Source organism: Coccidioides posadasii, chromosome 3 (assembly GCF_018416015.2).
Source record: "Coccidioides posadasii str. Silveira chromosome 3, complete sequence".
Taxonomy (NCBI): Eukaryota; Fungi; Ascomycota; class Eurotiomycetes; order Onygenales; family Onygenaceae; genus Coccidioides; species Coccidioides posadasii.
The window spans coordinates 5,206,439-5,220,781 of NC_089409.1; the positions used below are offsets into that span (position 1 = coordinate 5,206,439).

Genomic DNA, 14,343 nt, shown 5'->3' on the forward strand with positions numbered 1-14,343 from the left:
TCAGGGGAAGCCGGGAACAATGGAGAGAATCGAAAGCTTTTGACTATTCAAAGATGTCTTATTTCAGCTTAATGATGGCTGAAATGCCAATCTAGAATGAACCTGGTGGATGGGCCATAATTGTCAATGGAGGACAATGCCAGAGTATGCAAGAGGTGTGTACACACCGACACAAGAATGCAATGATTGTTGAATGGCACTTTCTAGGCATATAAGCATTCAGGTCTCCAGATTCATCACATAGGAATGGGCTTAATGAAAAACTGTCGAGTCATTTAGATTCTGATTAAGTGATGATGATAGCTGGATGTGTTAATAACACAGCCCTTTGTACGATTGTTCATCCAAAGATGAACAACAGGAATATCCCACAGAGAATCAGAGATACATGTGATCATCACACAGCTTTCCCGATTTTGCAAGGAACAACATCTTCCACTAATTGGGTCTCCTCAGGATTTCTCATGCAAGACCTCGTGTAATATGAATAACGGAGAATGGCTTTGCTAGGATAGTAGGAAATTGAAGTAGACTTCCACAGAATGCTACTTTGAATCAAGCTGATGGCTTGATGGAAAAGAAATGAATTGTGTGATTTGGGAACTTATGTATGCACCCCGTCCCATACAGACATACCCTCCCGTGATCATGCAATCCCTCTCATCGGCAGACGATGTACGGACCGCTGCACCAGGGGGCACAGACTAGCATCATGATCCCGGAGGCCATCAAACGGATGCTCCTAGGCTTTTGCTTGTGCTGTCCCAATCGATATATTCTAGATTTCCAAGAAGGACGACAAGTGTTTTGTTTCGAAATTGAGAGGCATCTCCATCCCGTTTACCGTCCCATTTGAAGCCTCGAAAGCCGCAGGCCTCGTATCATCCGCTCAGGCTGGCCAGCCTATGCTCTCGAGAGATTTACGTGCTCTGGTCTGGACGTTGGCATGGCGGTCCTGCCGGGCACTTCGAGGACGTCCAATTATCGGTCGTTTGCACGGAATACCGCCAAGCCCAATGCTGATTGGTAAAATATTACGTCATCGTGCTCCGTACCTGCCTTAAACTGTTTTTTGCTCTGTTTGGCCAACAAGGAAGCTTTGACCAATCATATCCCAACATAACGAAGTTGCTCAGAGAAAGAGCGATCCAGACCACACAAATCAGAGAAAAACAACATCCAAAAATAAAAGCAGAGCCCCGAAAGTGGAAGGAGCACACACACTCTCCAGCGGTGCCTCGAGGAAGCAGGAACGGTTGAGATATAGTAGTTACGGAGGAGTAAAGTTAGTTGCCTACATACGTGTTATGTAATATCCCACATGGCGGCAAATTTATTGTCTCTCTCAACTTGCGCATTTCCCGCGAAATGAAGTGACCGGGGGTTGTTGTGCCTGGTTATGGGTATGAAGATCCGTGGCCTCGAAAACTGCACGCGAAAGCAGGAGCCAGAGTACTTATTCGCAACCCCGGGGTGCGGCGAAAGTGGTGCCATTATTGCCATTTCGGTTTAAGTAGTTGGTGGCATCCACGAACTTGGGCTCTCTTTGCCTGAAGTACTCCGCATACGTTGCAGAGGACTCCGTATGAAGCTATTCTAAAATACAGAGTAAAATCCTGACTTTGAAAAAAAAAAAAAAAAAGTGAACGTACGGAGGTAATAGTAGAAAATTAATAGTAGAAAATTCGAAGCAGCGGGTATGAACCGAGCTCAGGCCTTTGTTGGGCTTGGACACGTGGATGATGGTGAGAGGTATGATTGCGTTTTTGCTGGCATGGGACTCCGCACACCGTACGGAGTACTCCGTACTCAGTGAGTCAGTGCGGGTTCGGACCCGGATTTGGAAGCCGATCGAGTGCCTCCTCTGAAGTTGTTTGCTCAACAGGTGCCTGGATGGAGTTTAGGCTGCCGATGACCTGGATGCTGTTGTTTTTTTTTCTTGGCCCAGGGTGTGAAGCGCAACACCCAGCTTTATTATGATCATCCAAGAAAAATAGTCCACATCCACGCAATCCCACACAACAAGCAAGAACCTGGAGGAGGAGTGAGCTGACTTTTGGTGAGTTCTCTGACCGTGAATGCTGCCCAGACAGCAAAGAGGAGAACACTGAACCTGGTAAAATGCGAATTAGTTATGAGTTGCGTGTGTTTTCGAAGTTGATGATGCAAAGGTTGCTGTGGAACTGGCACAGCAGCAGGCGCTAATGCCGCATTGGGTGCTAGCGTGACGAAGGCGGTAGGCGCCGCCCTCCAGACCGCCCGGGCCTCACTAGCCGCATTGGGGATCTGCCGGGTGCCTTAGGTAAGCAGACCGCCCCAGCCAAGCGGTTGTGGCAGTTGCCCCCTTAATTGCTCGCTTTTTCGCTCTCGCCTTCCCTTCCCTTCCCTTCCCCTTCAGCATCCATCACCGAGTCGCTGCAAACACTGATCAAAGACAGACTGTCTCACTTCAACTTCCCCCCCCTCTCTAGTATCTAGGGCACCAAGCGACCCTTCCATCCCCCCTCTCAAGTCCCAGAGGCAGCTCAGCTTTTCTGAGTCTGGTTGAATTATCAACACACCGGTCAAGTCACTTCTCAATCTCTTCTTTCCCGTGTCCGATAAAGAAAACTCAGCTTCTTCAACATGTCTTCTGCTGTCAACGAACTTGCCGATACCATGGCCAACACTAGCCTCAACGAACCAACCAACGGTACTCCCGCCGCCACCGCCGAAATTGGTGCTACTGCAGCTAGTGCCGACGAAGGTCGTCGGTTGTATATTGGGAACCTCGCGTACGCGACCACTGAGGGGGAGCTCAAGGAGTTCTTCAAAGGGTATAACGTGTAAGTGCTGCTTCTTCGGTCTGATGTTTCTCTTGCTTCTCGCTCTCTGCACGTCTTTCTCGGCGTCTGTTCATGCTTTCAACACGTCCCCATGCTTTTTCCGGTCGTCCTGTTGCAGGAAATCTCTCTTTTTTTTCTTTTCCTGTCACACGATCACATACACACACACACACACACACATACTCTCTCTCTCTCTCTCTTTTTTTTTTTTTTTTTTTTTTTTCCTGCCCTACCTTGTGTTTGCTGATTCATCTTTTGACGCATTCCTAGTGAGAGCGTTTCCATTCCTGTTAACCCTAGAACCAACCGTCCTGTTGGCTATGCCTTTGTTGATCTTGCCACCGCGCAGGAGGCTCAGGCCGCCATCGCTGCATTGACCGGCAAGGACATCCTTGAGCGCAGAGTTTCTGTGCAGATTGCTCGCAAGCCAGAGCCCGCCGAGGGGAAGGCCGAAAGTGGTGCTGAAGGCACTGCTGGAGGTCAAGGACGCAAGAGAGGCGGTGGACGAGGCCGCGGCCGCGGCCGCGGTCGTGGTGGTAGATTTGGTCGTGGAGGCCGTGCTGTAGGTTTTCCGCTGCGCTCTTTGTTTTGATCGACGCGATCAAAAGTTAGCCCATATTAACCAAGAAGCAGAACGGAGTCAAGGCTGAAGCTACTGGTGAAGAAGCGGCTCCTATCGTTGAAGTCACCAATACCGCTGAGGGTGCCACTGAGCCCGCTGAAGCAGGCAGCGAAGGCAAGGACGCAGCTGCTAAGCCTCAAGGCCGTCCCCGTAAGCAACGTGGTCCACCTGAAGATGGCATTCCCTCCAAGACCAAGGTCATGGTGGCAAACTTGCCCTACGATCTGAGCGAGGACAAGGTAAGATTAGCATACTCCCGTGATTTACTTCAAAACCGCCCTAACCCCGTTGTCATAACAGCTTAAGGAACTTTTCGCCGCCTACGAGCCAGTTTCCGCCAAAATTGCTCTCCGCCCTATCCCACGCTTCATGGTCAAGAAACTCCAGGCACGCGGTGAAGCTCGCAAGGGTCGTGGATTTGGCTTTGTCACTCTTGGATCTGAAGAGCTTCAGAAGAAGGCAGTCGAAGAGATGCATGGCAAGAATATCGATGGTCGTGAGATCGCGGTCAAGGTCGCCATTGATAGCCCTGGCAAGGAAGACGAGCCAGCTGTTGCGACTGAAACCACTGAACCTGCTACTCAGGAAGCCGCTCCAGCTACTGCTTAAATCGGTTTATCTTCCACACAAGCCAGCAGTCTTACAGATGGTTGATGGATCAGTTGGTGGGGTGTGAAGAGCCATCTGAAATGGGTTTATCGTGAACATATCTTACATTGAGTGATCGACATTTCTTATTGCTCTGGGTGTCATCCGATGCCTGCAGACCCTCTGGTTGTGAAATCAGCATGCCTAACTAAAAACTAGTCAAATGGGGCTTTCCTTGTGCTCCTTTGTCAGTTAATGACTTTAGGACAAAATTCTCTGATGAAATGATGATGATTTCCAAAAATTTCTGGCCATTCAGCCAACACCATGTAGACTTGATCCATGTCCTCTGTAGACCTGAACATGTCATATTGCATTGCTACAAGCCGCTTTCGGGCCCCGGCGAGCGCTACCGAAGTTGGAGTACGGAGTACTCGACGGAGAACCGTTCACGTTGTCAACCGGGATCACCCAGCGGAACCTTTCTGTAGAGACATTTACTCCATACTTGCTTGTATTTCTCAACCCTCACGAGAGAAGCCCCCGAGTCCTTCTGCAGCTCTCAGCATCTATCATTTCCCTTCCACCATGTTACCTCCTCGCATCAAGTCTGTCAACTGATTGGTGCAGAACGGCTTGGTTCTGAGCGGGGCGGGCTTACCGCTGATCGACGGCGATTTTAAGGGGGAAGCTTTTTTTTATGTTTTTTGGTAGTATCCCCCGCGATTTCCATCAGACTCTTTTATTTTATTTTATTTTATTTTATTTTTATTTTTTTCCCCGGAGAGATACGCAGGGAGTTATTTGGTACTATTTGAACTACTTTGTTGAGCTGACTGTACCCTCCTTTCTCGCCTGGGTGGTGCGTTGGCCTCCATTCGTACATTGCTGACTGTTGCTGCAGGAGTGTGCCTGTGCGTTTGGCCTACCTAGAGTCGGACACTATGTCGAAGCTATGGGAGGTCGATCCCGAGACAAAGAATAAAGTAAGTCTGATAATTGAAGCTGGGAGTGGAAGGGAGCAGGTAGGTAGATTATTGGTTTCGTGGGCTGACATTCCCGGGGTTTGTTAGCTGGCTCTTATCCAGAAGTCCAAGGGGAACGATCGATGCTGCGACTGCGGTGCGCCGTCGCCGCAATGGGTATGTTTCTCTCTGTTTTCTCATATGGAGTGTACAGTGATTTGGTGTATTTCTTCTTGTTCTCTTAATGGATTATGACTGACAGGTTGTGATGGTGCGATGGATTTTGTGATGTAGGCTTCGCCCAAGTTCGGTACGTTCATCTGTCTCAATTGTGCAGGCATACACAGGGGACTCGGTGTGCATATATCCTTTATCCGGAGCATAACAATGGACGCGTTTAAGATGGCAGAGATACAGCGGATGGAGCATGGAGGCAATGAGCCGTGGAAACAATTCTTCGACGGTCACTCTACAACCATGGCAGAGGGAACGACGTTTGACGATGCTACGATAAAGGAGAGATATAGCGGTGACGTCGGAGAGGAGTGGAAGGCGAGATTGACGGCCAAGGTAGAAGGCAGGGAGTATGTGCCTGGTGAGGAGAAGAAGAATGCTACTTCGCGGACAAATACTCCAGGTACGCTGGGGAGTATCAGCCCAGATCAATCCAGGGCAGTATCTCCTGGGGACATAGGCAGGATGAGGAGTCGGAAAGAGCAGAATGAAGACTATTTCGCGAAGTTGGGTGGAGAGAATGCTGCTCGATCCGAAAGCCTGCCTCCCTCGCAGGGTGGGAAGTACACTGGATTTGGAGGCGGAATGCCAGCAGCAAGACAGACATCTCAAGGTGACAGTATACCAGGAATTAACGACTTCCAAACCGACCCCGTTGCCGCCTTGACGAAGGGATTCGGCTGGTTCACAAGTACAATCGGGAAGAGTGCGAAGACGGTAAATGATAGCTACCTACAACCGGCCGCGAAGTCTGTGCGTAACGTTCATCCCAATTTTTTCCAAGAGATATGTAATACCTGACAGTGTGGCTAATACCTATTCTTCGCTTCACAGCTCGCCGAATCTGATCTTGCAGCTCAGGCCCGTATAGCAGCAGCGGAAGTATCTCGCAATATCCAATCCGGCGCCCGCGGCGCTTCAGACTCATTCAATCGTTTCGTCGAGGGTCCCTCAGATGGATCCAGCAACAGGTCAACATCTGCATCGAGGCGCTTTGAGCCGGAAAGAAAAGACTTTTGGGACGATTTTGCTGCCCTTGGGGAATCGAGAAGCACGCCGCTGAGTAAACCCGGGGCAATCGGGACTGCAGCGATGAAGAAGAACACCCCGACGACGACAACGACAACGACAGGGTCAAGCACTGGCGGAATTTCGGCACCAAAGGGAAAAGATGATTGGGATGAAAATTGGTGAGAGAAAAAAAAAAAAAAAAAAAAAAAAAAAAAATGGACCATGATATACACGCCCAGCGAACCCTTATATTGACATTGTTGAGACTTACCCGGCCACGTTGTTGGATTACTCTCTGGTGGCGTTTCTTTTGGTGATGGGTCTCATACCAGCTTTCTCGTATATATAAATATCCTCTTTCCGCCGGCTTTTCTATTACAGCTCTCTTTCACGTTAAGATGAATTCAACGCTTATGTCATTGCATAGGCTAATATTATAGAGCCTTCGCTTCAATATCCAACTTGACCTTCGGCTAACAGATATATCGACCAAACATAAGAATAAGCGACCAGTGGAGGCAAAATTAAGGAGATAAAAAGTGCAGACCACAAAGATTAAGAGATATCCACTCAAAAAAAAAAAAGAAAGAAAGAAAAGAAAAGAAAAGACAAAGGAAAAAAAAAAAAAAGGTTCCTTCGAACTTCCTAGTTCGGCAAATTGTTTATTCGATTGCGGCAGGCCTTTAGAACCATAACACGAGTGCCATTAACGGATCGTTTCGGTTTTGCAAGATCTTGAAGATCCGGCGTCTCCGGTAAGCATCGAGAATATAAACCCTGTAGTTTAAAGAGGTCGTCTCTCACTTCAGACCAGGCTCCGCAACGAAGACTCCCCAGAGCCTGGAAGGCACGGCGAATGGTTGCGATGGGCGAGCCATTAAAGGTCTTGGGTAACTCCAGATGCTTCATATTAGTTGCAGGAGGGAGAAAGTTCTTAAAGAAGACTCGGCGGTATAGCCCACCTGTCGAAGTCGGACGAACCACACCCTGCTTGATTTGGTGATCCAAATAATTCCGTGCCGTCGGGAATGTTCTAGGCTCAATTTTTCTCCCAGAGAGTAACTGTTGGCATCTGTTCTGGTAATCATTTTCTTCATATTGCATGAAATACTTCAAGTCGACAGGCAGGAAAACAAAGCCAGGGTCCACAGTGCTGTCAAAATTTGCACGGCAAGTCGGGCACAGGGGAACCATGTTGGATGGTGATTGGAGCGGTTCCTGGATGAACCCCAGTCTCGAGAGAAGGCCCAGCTTGCGGCTAGATTAGCTTTTCCATCATGCAGCGAAAACAGGAGGTTCCGGCGAGACTTACAGCCGGATCGTGATGAGGAATCAGGTAGACAATCTCTGTGCGAGTTCGCGCTTCACAGTTCCAGCATGAAGAGGCAAGAACCGACATGAGTGATGGCTCGCCGTGCATTTTACCGGATGCGGTGGATTCGTTGGTAACAGGTGCTTGGGAATCCATATTTTGGTGTCGCTGCTAAGATCAGGCGCAGGACGTGTTTGGGGGCCCTTTCCGACCAAGTTCAGAAGAACTATGCCTTAGATTATGATGGACGAACTGCGTCCGCGAAACTTATTTCTGAGGGAACAAAACGAGCAAAGACAGCAGCTTGAGGTCTTCGTGGAAGCGAGAGTCTACACCCCCAACGGAAAGGGACGGAGACGCCGGCGAAGAAGAGTAGGAAGGCGTGCTTTTCAGCGCTCACCGACGTAAAGCACAGAGCATCGACGTGAACAGCCCAGCGTTTTTTTGTCTAGTTTTACATTCATAATAATACAAAAAAGAAGTAGAAGCACACTGGCCGTGGACCCAAGCTTTGAAAAAGTCTCGATGACGTTGTCCAAAGCGAAAAGAAAAAAAAATAAAAATAAAATATAATCGGCGCTGAAAGTTGCGGTTACAACCCTCTCATTTCCGTTAAAACAGCCTTCTCCCTCTGGTTATTCATCTTCTCGAATCGGTCAACACTCATCACAAAGGTTCCCCTGCCACCCGTCAAACTACGCAGATGCTTCAAGTACCCAACCATCTCCTTCAGGGGGACCTTGGCCGTTATCATACGTGACTGGTTGGCCGTTGCATTGGACAATCTATCATCTGGTGATGATGACCCGAATGGGTCGCGTGGGGCGTATATCTTAGATACATCGATCGGAGGCAGGTCGAGTGTAGCTTCTGCTGATGAAGACGTATCATCATCTAGGGAAACGATATGACCACCCCGCGAGGAAGAAATGTCGTGTACCACCGCACCGAGGCTTGATTCCTGGACGCTGATTGAGACGTTCATGACAGGCTCCATGAGAGATGCATTTGACGAGACTTCTTTGAGTGCGGATTGGGTTGCGAGACGAGCTGCGGCTGAAAGCGCGGACGGTGTGGTATCGCTGCCGAAGAGATGCTCTGTTATGTCGAAGGTCAGGGTGACATCCACGCTGTGTACTGGGAAAGAATACTTTGGCCCGCGTGTAAGTCCAGCGAGACAACCATTATATATAGAACTCTGAATCACTGGCAGAGACAGGTGATGCGGAAGAAGGTCCCCGGGTAGCTTCGTCTTCTCCGTCGAAATAAGACCCGGAGCTTTGATTGTGATTCGGTTGCCATCTTTTTCTTTCGAGAAGAGGATGCTCGGATCTTCCGTACGTTCGTTTTCCTGTCCTTCATAAAGGGGTTGCACAACAGCTGCACATCCTGCTTTACCTTTCCGGCCTGCGATTTCTTTATCAAAGATCCGTGTTGTTGAAGATGAAGCCTCCGAGATACACTCTCGATATCCGATCTCAATGTGTCCGGTGGACACCTTTGCTTTGAAATCTTTAACAAGTCGATCGCTGGCTATCTCTAGATGAAGTTCGCCCATGCCACTCAGCAGAGTCTGGCCCGAATCTTCATCAACAGAGACGTGAAGGCTAGGGTCTTCACGGAGCAACAATGCCAGAGAGTCTTGCATATTCTTTTCCTCGCTAAGACTATATGGCTCAACGCTGGTAAAGAACACAGGGGGAGGAACATCGATAGGGCGAAGTTGCAACGTGTTCAATAGTTCCGGTGCACTTTGCTTGTTTCCGGTGAAGGATAGCAATGTATCGCCAGTCCTGGCAAACTTCAACCCGGCAATAACGCCGATATGTCCAGCTGGAATGGACTGCACCTCAACAGCCTCGTTCGCATACATCTTAAAAATTCGAGGCGCTCTCTCCGAAACGTCAAGGTTTGTGTTGAATAATAGTGCGTTTCGGTTGAGGGTCCCGGAGTAGACACGGGCGTATACCAGAACGCCTTTCCTTGCATCGCTCACCACCTTAAAGGCGAGAGCACAACATTCTAATTTCTGAAGGGCAGTAGTAGTGTCCGAGTGCAGCGATGCGTGTTTCTTTTTATGCTTATGTTTCGTTGGATTATTTGTGCTTTCCAGAGAAACCTTCCCTGCAAGAAGATTCTGCAAGCCGGTTTTGACTGATCCAATGCTAACTTCTGGATCAGGCCGCTCAGTCGGACTTGGAAGCAAGTTAACGACGGCGTCAAGGAGTGGCTGCACGCCAATGTTTCTGAAGCTCGCGCCCGCAAAGGTCGGAATGACCCTGTTACCGTCTCGTAACAGGCAGCGTCGCAGACTCTCCCAGATCTCAATTGGTTTAACTGCTAGATGGTCTTCATCGTGCTCTAGGAAACATTCCACCATGGTATCATCGTGCTCACTCAAGAGTTCGACGAGGGCAATTCGTGCATTCTTCATCTCCTGGGCGAACTGGCCATCTTGTTGCTCTAAATCCTTCAAGCCTGATGCAATGATTTGCTTGCCATCTCCGCCAGCTTCCCAGTACAGACCTTGTAGTGAAATGATATCACCAACACCTCTGAATTTGCCGTCGCCGCCTTCAAACCATGGGATTTGGCATACAGCCGGCCATGCACCAAGCCTTGATCCGATCTCTTTCACGGTTCTACCGAATGCAGCACCTTCACGATCGAGTTTGTTAACATAGGCGATACGGGGTATACTGTACGTAGAGGCCTGATGCCATACTTGTTCTGTTTGGGCTTCAACCCCAGCAACACCGTCCAAAATGCATACGGCTCCGTCCAGGATACGCAAGGACCGTAAAACTTCAAATGTGAAGTCGGCATGTCCGGGAGTATCTATGAGGTTGATAGTGTGCGGTAGAACGGACCTTGGAAGTCCTTTTGCCTTCGCATCTTCGGAGCTTGCTGTGCTCTGGTCAACTGGAGGCCAATGAAAAGTAATTGCGGCGGACTGTATAGTTATTCCCCGGGCTCTTTCAGCAGGGAGGAAATCCGTTACAGTTGATCCATCGTCAACGTCGCCGAGCCTTCTAGTGAATCCGCTGTAGTAGAGCATACGCTCTGTTGTGGTCGTCTTTCCCGCATCGATGTGGGCGATGATCCCGATATTTCGAGTAAGATTCAGATCCTCAATTGCATTTGGATCAGGAGACGTTGAATATCCGCGGACTGGAAGCCTCAAGGGCCTCAATGACGTCCTCAATCGACCGGCTAGGCCTCGGTGGCACCTTGAGCACACCCATCTGATGGGATAGTGAGAAGCAACGAACATCCCGACAGGTGGCTGAAAGGATCATAGCATGTTCAGAATTATTTTTTTTTATTGAGCGATTATAGAGGCCAGAACGACAGCTGTATTTATCAATGGCTACAGGCGGGAGTGATATCGTTCCAAATGCTGGTTCATAGATTGAGTTTGGAGCTGCTGAGAATGTAGAGATTTCGGTTGGACTGGGGGGCAGAAACCGTTTGGGTGCGGCGGCGGTGTCTGGACCGCAAGACCCAAACCGCCATCCAAACCGGGTCAAAGCTGCTGGTTTTCGGAATCCTTAGGCCTCTCATGAACTCGCTCCTCTACTTTTTTATGATTAACGAATTGATTTCTTTCTTTTAGGCATTTCTTTTCGTCCTCCTTTGCCTCTAGCAGACCACATCGAAGGGCAGCTTGCCGCGTCCGATGATCGCTGAGCTGTCTTGTTAGCCTTCGCTGCCTTCGCATATCCATCCACAGGCATCACAAACTCACCATTTTGAGAATCACTAACCATGGATTATTCATCTATATCCAACGATCCAGATCATCCCGCTGGCACATCACCATGGGGTTCTTCGTCTCCGCGAGTTGATAGGACCATCCCTCCTGCGGCTGACTTTCCGCCGTCCCCTTTGCCGCCCCCGCAGCACGACTCTCCTTACACAGACGCATCGGAGCATATGCAGCCTCCAACAACGGGGGCCACAAACTCCTCTGGCTTGTCAGATCGCCTTCAGAATTCTCAGACAGACGGTACCAATTATGACGAGGGCCACGCCGAACAGGCCCACCCACACCAGCCTCACTCCCAAACGCCCGGCCGCGCTCACGCGCCCGCAAGATACCAAACCGGAGCCAGACAGCAATCGCGACAGAATGCTTCTCAATACAAGCTGCAAGCGAAGATCACTGGTCTGGAAAGAGTTGGGAAGAAAGATCCAATCCTACGCTTTGATGTGCACGTATGTCACATGTCCTGTGTCCAGATCTGGCAGAAGACAGTACATGATTTACTAACGATGCCTCCTCAACTTAGACCAATATACCCAGGTTCAGAACCACTCAATTCCGCGATGTACGACGTACCCATTCCGAGTTCATTAAATTGGCCGACCACCTAATATCATCCAACCCCGAGGCGATTGTCCCTGCTGTTCCTCCGCCGCTCACACCGGCTGGTGCCGGAACGGATGAAGATGAGATGCGCGTGAAAGCTTCGATGCAGAGGTGGCTCAATTATGTCTGTAGCAACGATGTACTTATGCATGATGAAGAGGTTGTCCTCTTTGTGGAAAGCGATGCGGGCTACAGTCCCATGATTAGAATGAAACAACCTGCTACGGGTGTTCGAAGGAAATATTTGAAGCAGTTTGCTCCGCCGCCAGACGATACTCCAGAGCTTTTAGATGCGCGACCCATCGTTAAACGATTTTACCTTGGAACCATGGAAACAGCCCAGAAAGTTGATCGCATTGTAAAAGCTAGGAGAGGTAGGTCTATGTGTGTTATCTTCTGCTAGAGTCATGGCTAAACAGGGTCTACAGGGCTTGCGCTCGCCGAATCCGACTTAGGTGTCAAGTTGGGACAAATGCATGTGCAGGAGACTCATCCTGGATTGGCAAACGCTTACCGGAAGCTTGGCAAGATTATTCAAACTGTCGGCGATTATCACGCAGCACAAGGAACAGCCGAAGCCACGACACTTAGTGATCCTTTGAATTACCACTCTTCAGATGCTTTCATAGTCAAGGAAACTCTGACAAACCGCCATATTCTTTTGCGTGAATTGATCCAAGCGCAGCAAGCATCAAGAAGCAAACGTGCTGCCGCTGACCGACTGAAGGCTAGCTCATCCGTTCGAGCTGACAAGGTTGATGAGGCTATCACCGCCTTGGATGAAGCTATCCAACACGAGGAATACCTGACGAAAAAGACCCAACGAGTCACCAACAATCTGCTCCAAGAAAAGCGCCGCTGGTTCAACCGTACGGCAGACGATCTTTTGCTTAGCATAAAAGAGTACACACTTCGTCAAATTGAGTTTGAACGCCGCACCCTCAGTACACTCGAGAGCGTGCGTGCTGATGTCCGTGCGATTGACTCTTCCGGCGGACTTAGCCGTTTGGGCCGTGAGTCGCACCCTGCAGCTCGCCGGGCGAGTTTGGCTTCCAGCCAAGGCCCCAAGGGTGATGCGTGGAGCGGTGTCCCTCGGCGAGGTGATAGTTTGAATCGAAGCATTACTGGAAGTCTTATTGCTCCCTTACCCGAAGAGGATGCGGAAGTGAATGGCAGTGGGTCAAGAACGGGTATCGTCAGATCCCGAAGTGGAACAATTGAAGACGATGAGGATCGTGTTGATGCGAAAAATGCGGCAAGTCGTTTGGCGACAAGCACATTCTAATCTGTTTAATGTGTACTCGATGCGATGCTGCTTTCATACAAGATTGATTTCTCACCCGGCATTTGCAGCGATATGACGTGCCTTGAGCAAGCACTTTTTATGAAATCTGTGGTGATGCGAAAATGTTCTGTTTTAGGGCTGCCTTCTAAAGTGTGTCGATAGTGTACGAATGTATAGTTACATCGACGGTCAGTTCTTTCATTCTAGAACTTGTATGTTACTGCAGGTAAATTGCTTGCGTTAAGCCTGTTTTCTTTTCTCAGTCAACAAAGGTTCTCTCACTATATGGCATAACTCCACAAACCGCCTAACCGGGAAACGCCATCTTCATCTGGCCGTTATGTATTCAAAGGAAACGATAACATCATTTAAACCATGACCAATTTATATGGATTCATTTGCTTTCTGCAGCCTCCTTATCTTTCTCAGGCTCCGCAGGGGGTAGCTTTTCATGTCTCGGCAACCCATCATTCGGTAACTCATACCACACGGCCTTCTCTGCCGCAAAGATATAACCCTCCGGCTTCACAAAGGCGTCTTTCCCGCCTTGCACGTCCCAATCGTCAAAACTGCCTGGTGAAAGCGAGATTTTGTCCGGGGTAGAGTCAACCTCGAAGGTCAGACTCGAACCGCACTGGTCACAGAACCCGCGTTTGGCAAAGTCGCTTGCCCGGAAGTATTTGGGTGGTTCGGTAGTCCAAGTTATGGCGCTGCGGGGGAAACCAGCGAAGGTTTGATAGGGAGCACCGGCGCATTTGCGGCAGGTTGTGCAGAGGCAGTGGCCTATCCATTCGGGGAAGACGGTGCTGGTGTAGCGAACTTTGGAGCAGGCACAGCCGCCTTTGAAGGCGATGGGGCTTGTCATCGTGGTTTAGAATGGCAGATCAGGGATATAAATATGACGAGTATATGTAGAAATGAGGAACCTCTGCGTTCTCGGAATCTTCATGGGAGAATCAGCTAGGAATTTATCAATCTCGGAAAACACGACATCTTCCTTTTTGGAAGGATCTGTGCCAGGCTGCAACTTTTGCACGAGGCACAGCCTTCCCCAGAAAATACGAAAGCGGAACTTTGGGTTTTTGATCCTTGGGATACGAATGGCTGCTAGAGGCGGCCAAGATGCGCT

General features: G+C 49.4%; 6 protein-coding genes across 7 annotated transcripts; 3 read left to right on the forward strand and 3 right to left on the reverse strand.

Annotated features, from left to right (window-relative positions):
• Window positions 1–1,738: 1,738 nt before the first annotated feature.
• Window positions 1,739–4,338, forward strand: D8B26_006635 (uncharacterized protein). 2 transcript variants are annotated; one of them, XM_066125246.1, is made up of 6 exons: window positions 1,739–2,059; window positions 2,133–2,302; window positions 2,439–2,825; window positions 3,096–3,387; window positions 3,459–3,686; window positions 3,748–4,338. In XM_066125246.1, the coding sequence occupies exons 3-6, from the start codon at window positions 2,626–2,628 to the stop codon at window positions 4,054–4,056; spliced, it is 1,029 nt and encodes a 342-aa protein (XP_065981328.1). In that variant the 5' UTR covers window positions 1,739–2,059; window positions 2,133–2,302; window positions 2,439–2,625; the 3' UTR covers window positions 4,057–4,338. The 2 variants fall into 2 exon arrangements, with proteins under 2 accessions (XP_065981328.1, XP_003069459.1); XM_003069413.2 differs by lacking the exons at window positions 1,739–2,059; window positions 2,133–2,302 and having other exon boundaries at window positions 2,382–2,825.
• Window positions 4,339–4,681: 343 nt separating this feature from the next.
• On the forward strand, window positions 4,682–7,359 carry GCS1_2 (Zn finger-containing GTPase- Activating Protein for ARF). Its single transcript, XM_003069412.2, has 5 exons — window positions 4,682–4,745; window positions 4,940–5,177; window positions 5,295–5,987; window positions 6,069–7,000; window positions 7,060–7,359. Exons 3-4 carry the CDS (start codon window positions 5,388–5,390, stop codon window positions 6,426–6,428), a joined length of 960 nt encoding a protein of 319 aa, XP_003069458.1. The 5' UTR covers window positions 4,682–4,745; window positions 4,940–5,177; window positions 5,295–5,387; the 3' UTR covers window positions 6,429–7,000; window positions 7,060–7,359.
• Window positions 6,680–7,713, reverse strand: D8B26_006637 (uncharacterized protein; the record flags this gene model as incomplete). Its single annotated transcript, XM_066125247.1, has 3 exons — window positions 6,680–6,718; window positions 6,957–7,496; window positions 7,558–7,713. 3 exons carry the CDS (start codon window positions 7,711–7,713, stop codon window positions 6,680–6,682), a joined length of 735 nt encoding a protein of 244 aa, XP_065981329.1.
• A 436-nt stretch (window positions 7,714–8,149) lies between these two features.
• On the reverse strand, window positions 8,150–10,831 carry MEF2 (Ribosome-releasing factor 2, mitochondrial; the record flags this gene model as incomplete). Its single annotated transcript, XM_003069411.2, has 1 exon — window positions 8,150–10,831. The coding sequence occupies one exon, from the start codon at window positions 10,829–10,831 to the stop codon at window positions 8,150–8,152; it is 2,682 nt and encodes an 893-aa protein (XP_003069457.2).
• Window positions 10,832–10,894: 63 nt separating this feature from the next.
• VPS17 (Vacuolar protein sorting-associated protein 17) lies at window positions 10,895–14,230 on the forward strand. Its single transcript, XM_003069410.2, has 3 exons — window positions 10,895–11,775; window positions 11,850–12,303; window positions 12,358–14,230. The coding sequence occupies exons 1-3, from the start codon at window positions 11,326–11,328 to the stop codon at window positions 13,212–13,214; spliced, it is 1,761 nt and encodes a 586-aa protein (XP_003069456.2). The 5' UTR covers window positions 10,895–11,325; the 3' UTR covers window positions 13,215–14,230.
• D8B26_006640 (uncharacterized protein) lies at window positions 13,609–14,079 on the reverse strand (the record flags this gene model as incomplete). The annotated part of the gene is made up of 1 exon (XM_003069409.1): window positions 13,609–14,079. One exon carries the CDS (start codon window positions 14,077–14,079, stop codon window positions 13,609–13,611), a length of 471 nt encoding a protein of 156 aa, XP_003069455.1.
• Window positions 14,231–14,343: the final 113 nt, after the last annotated feature.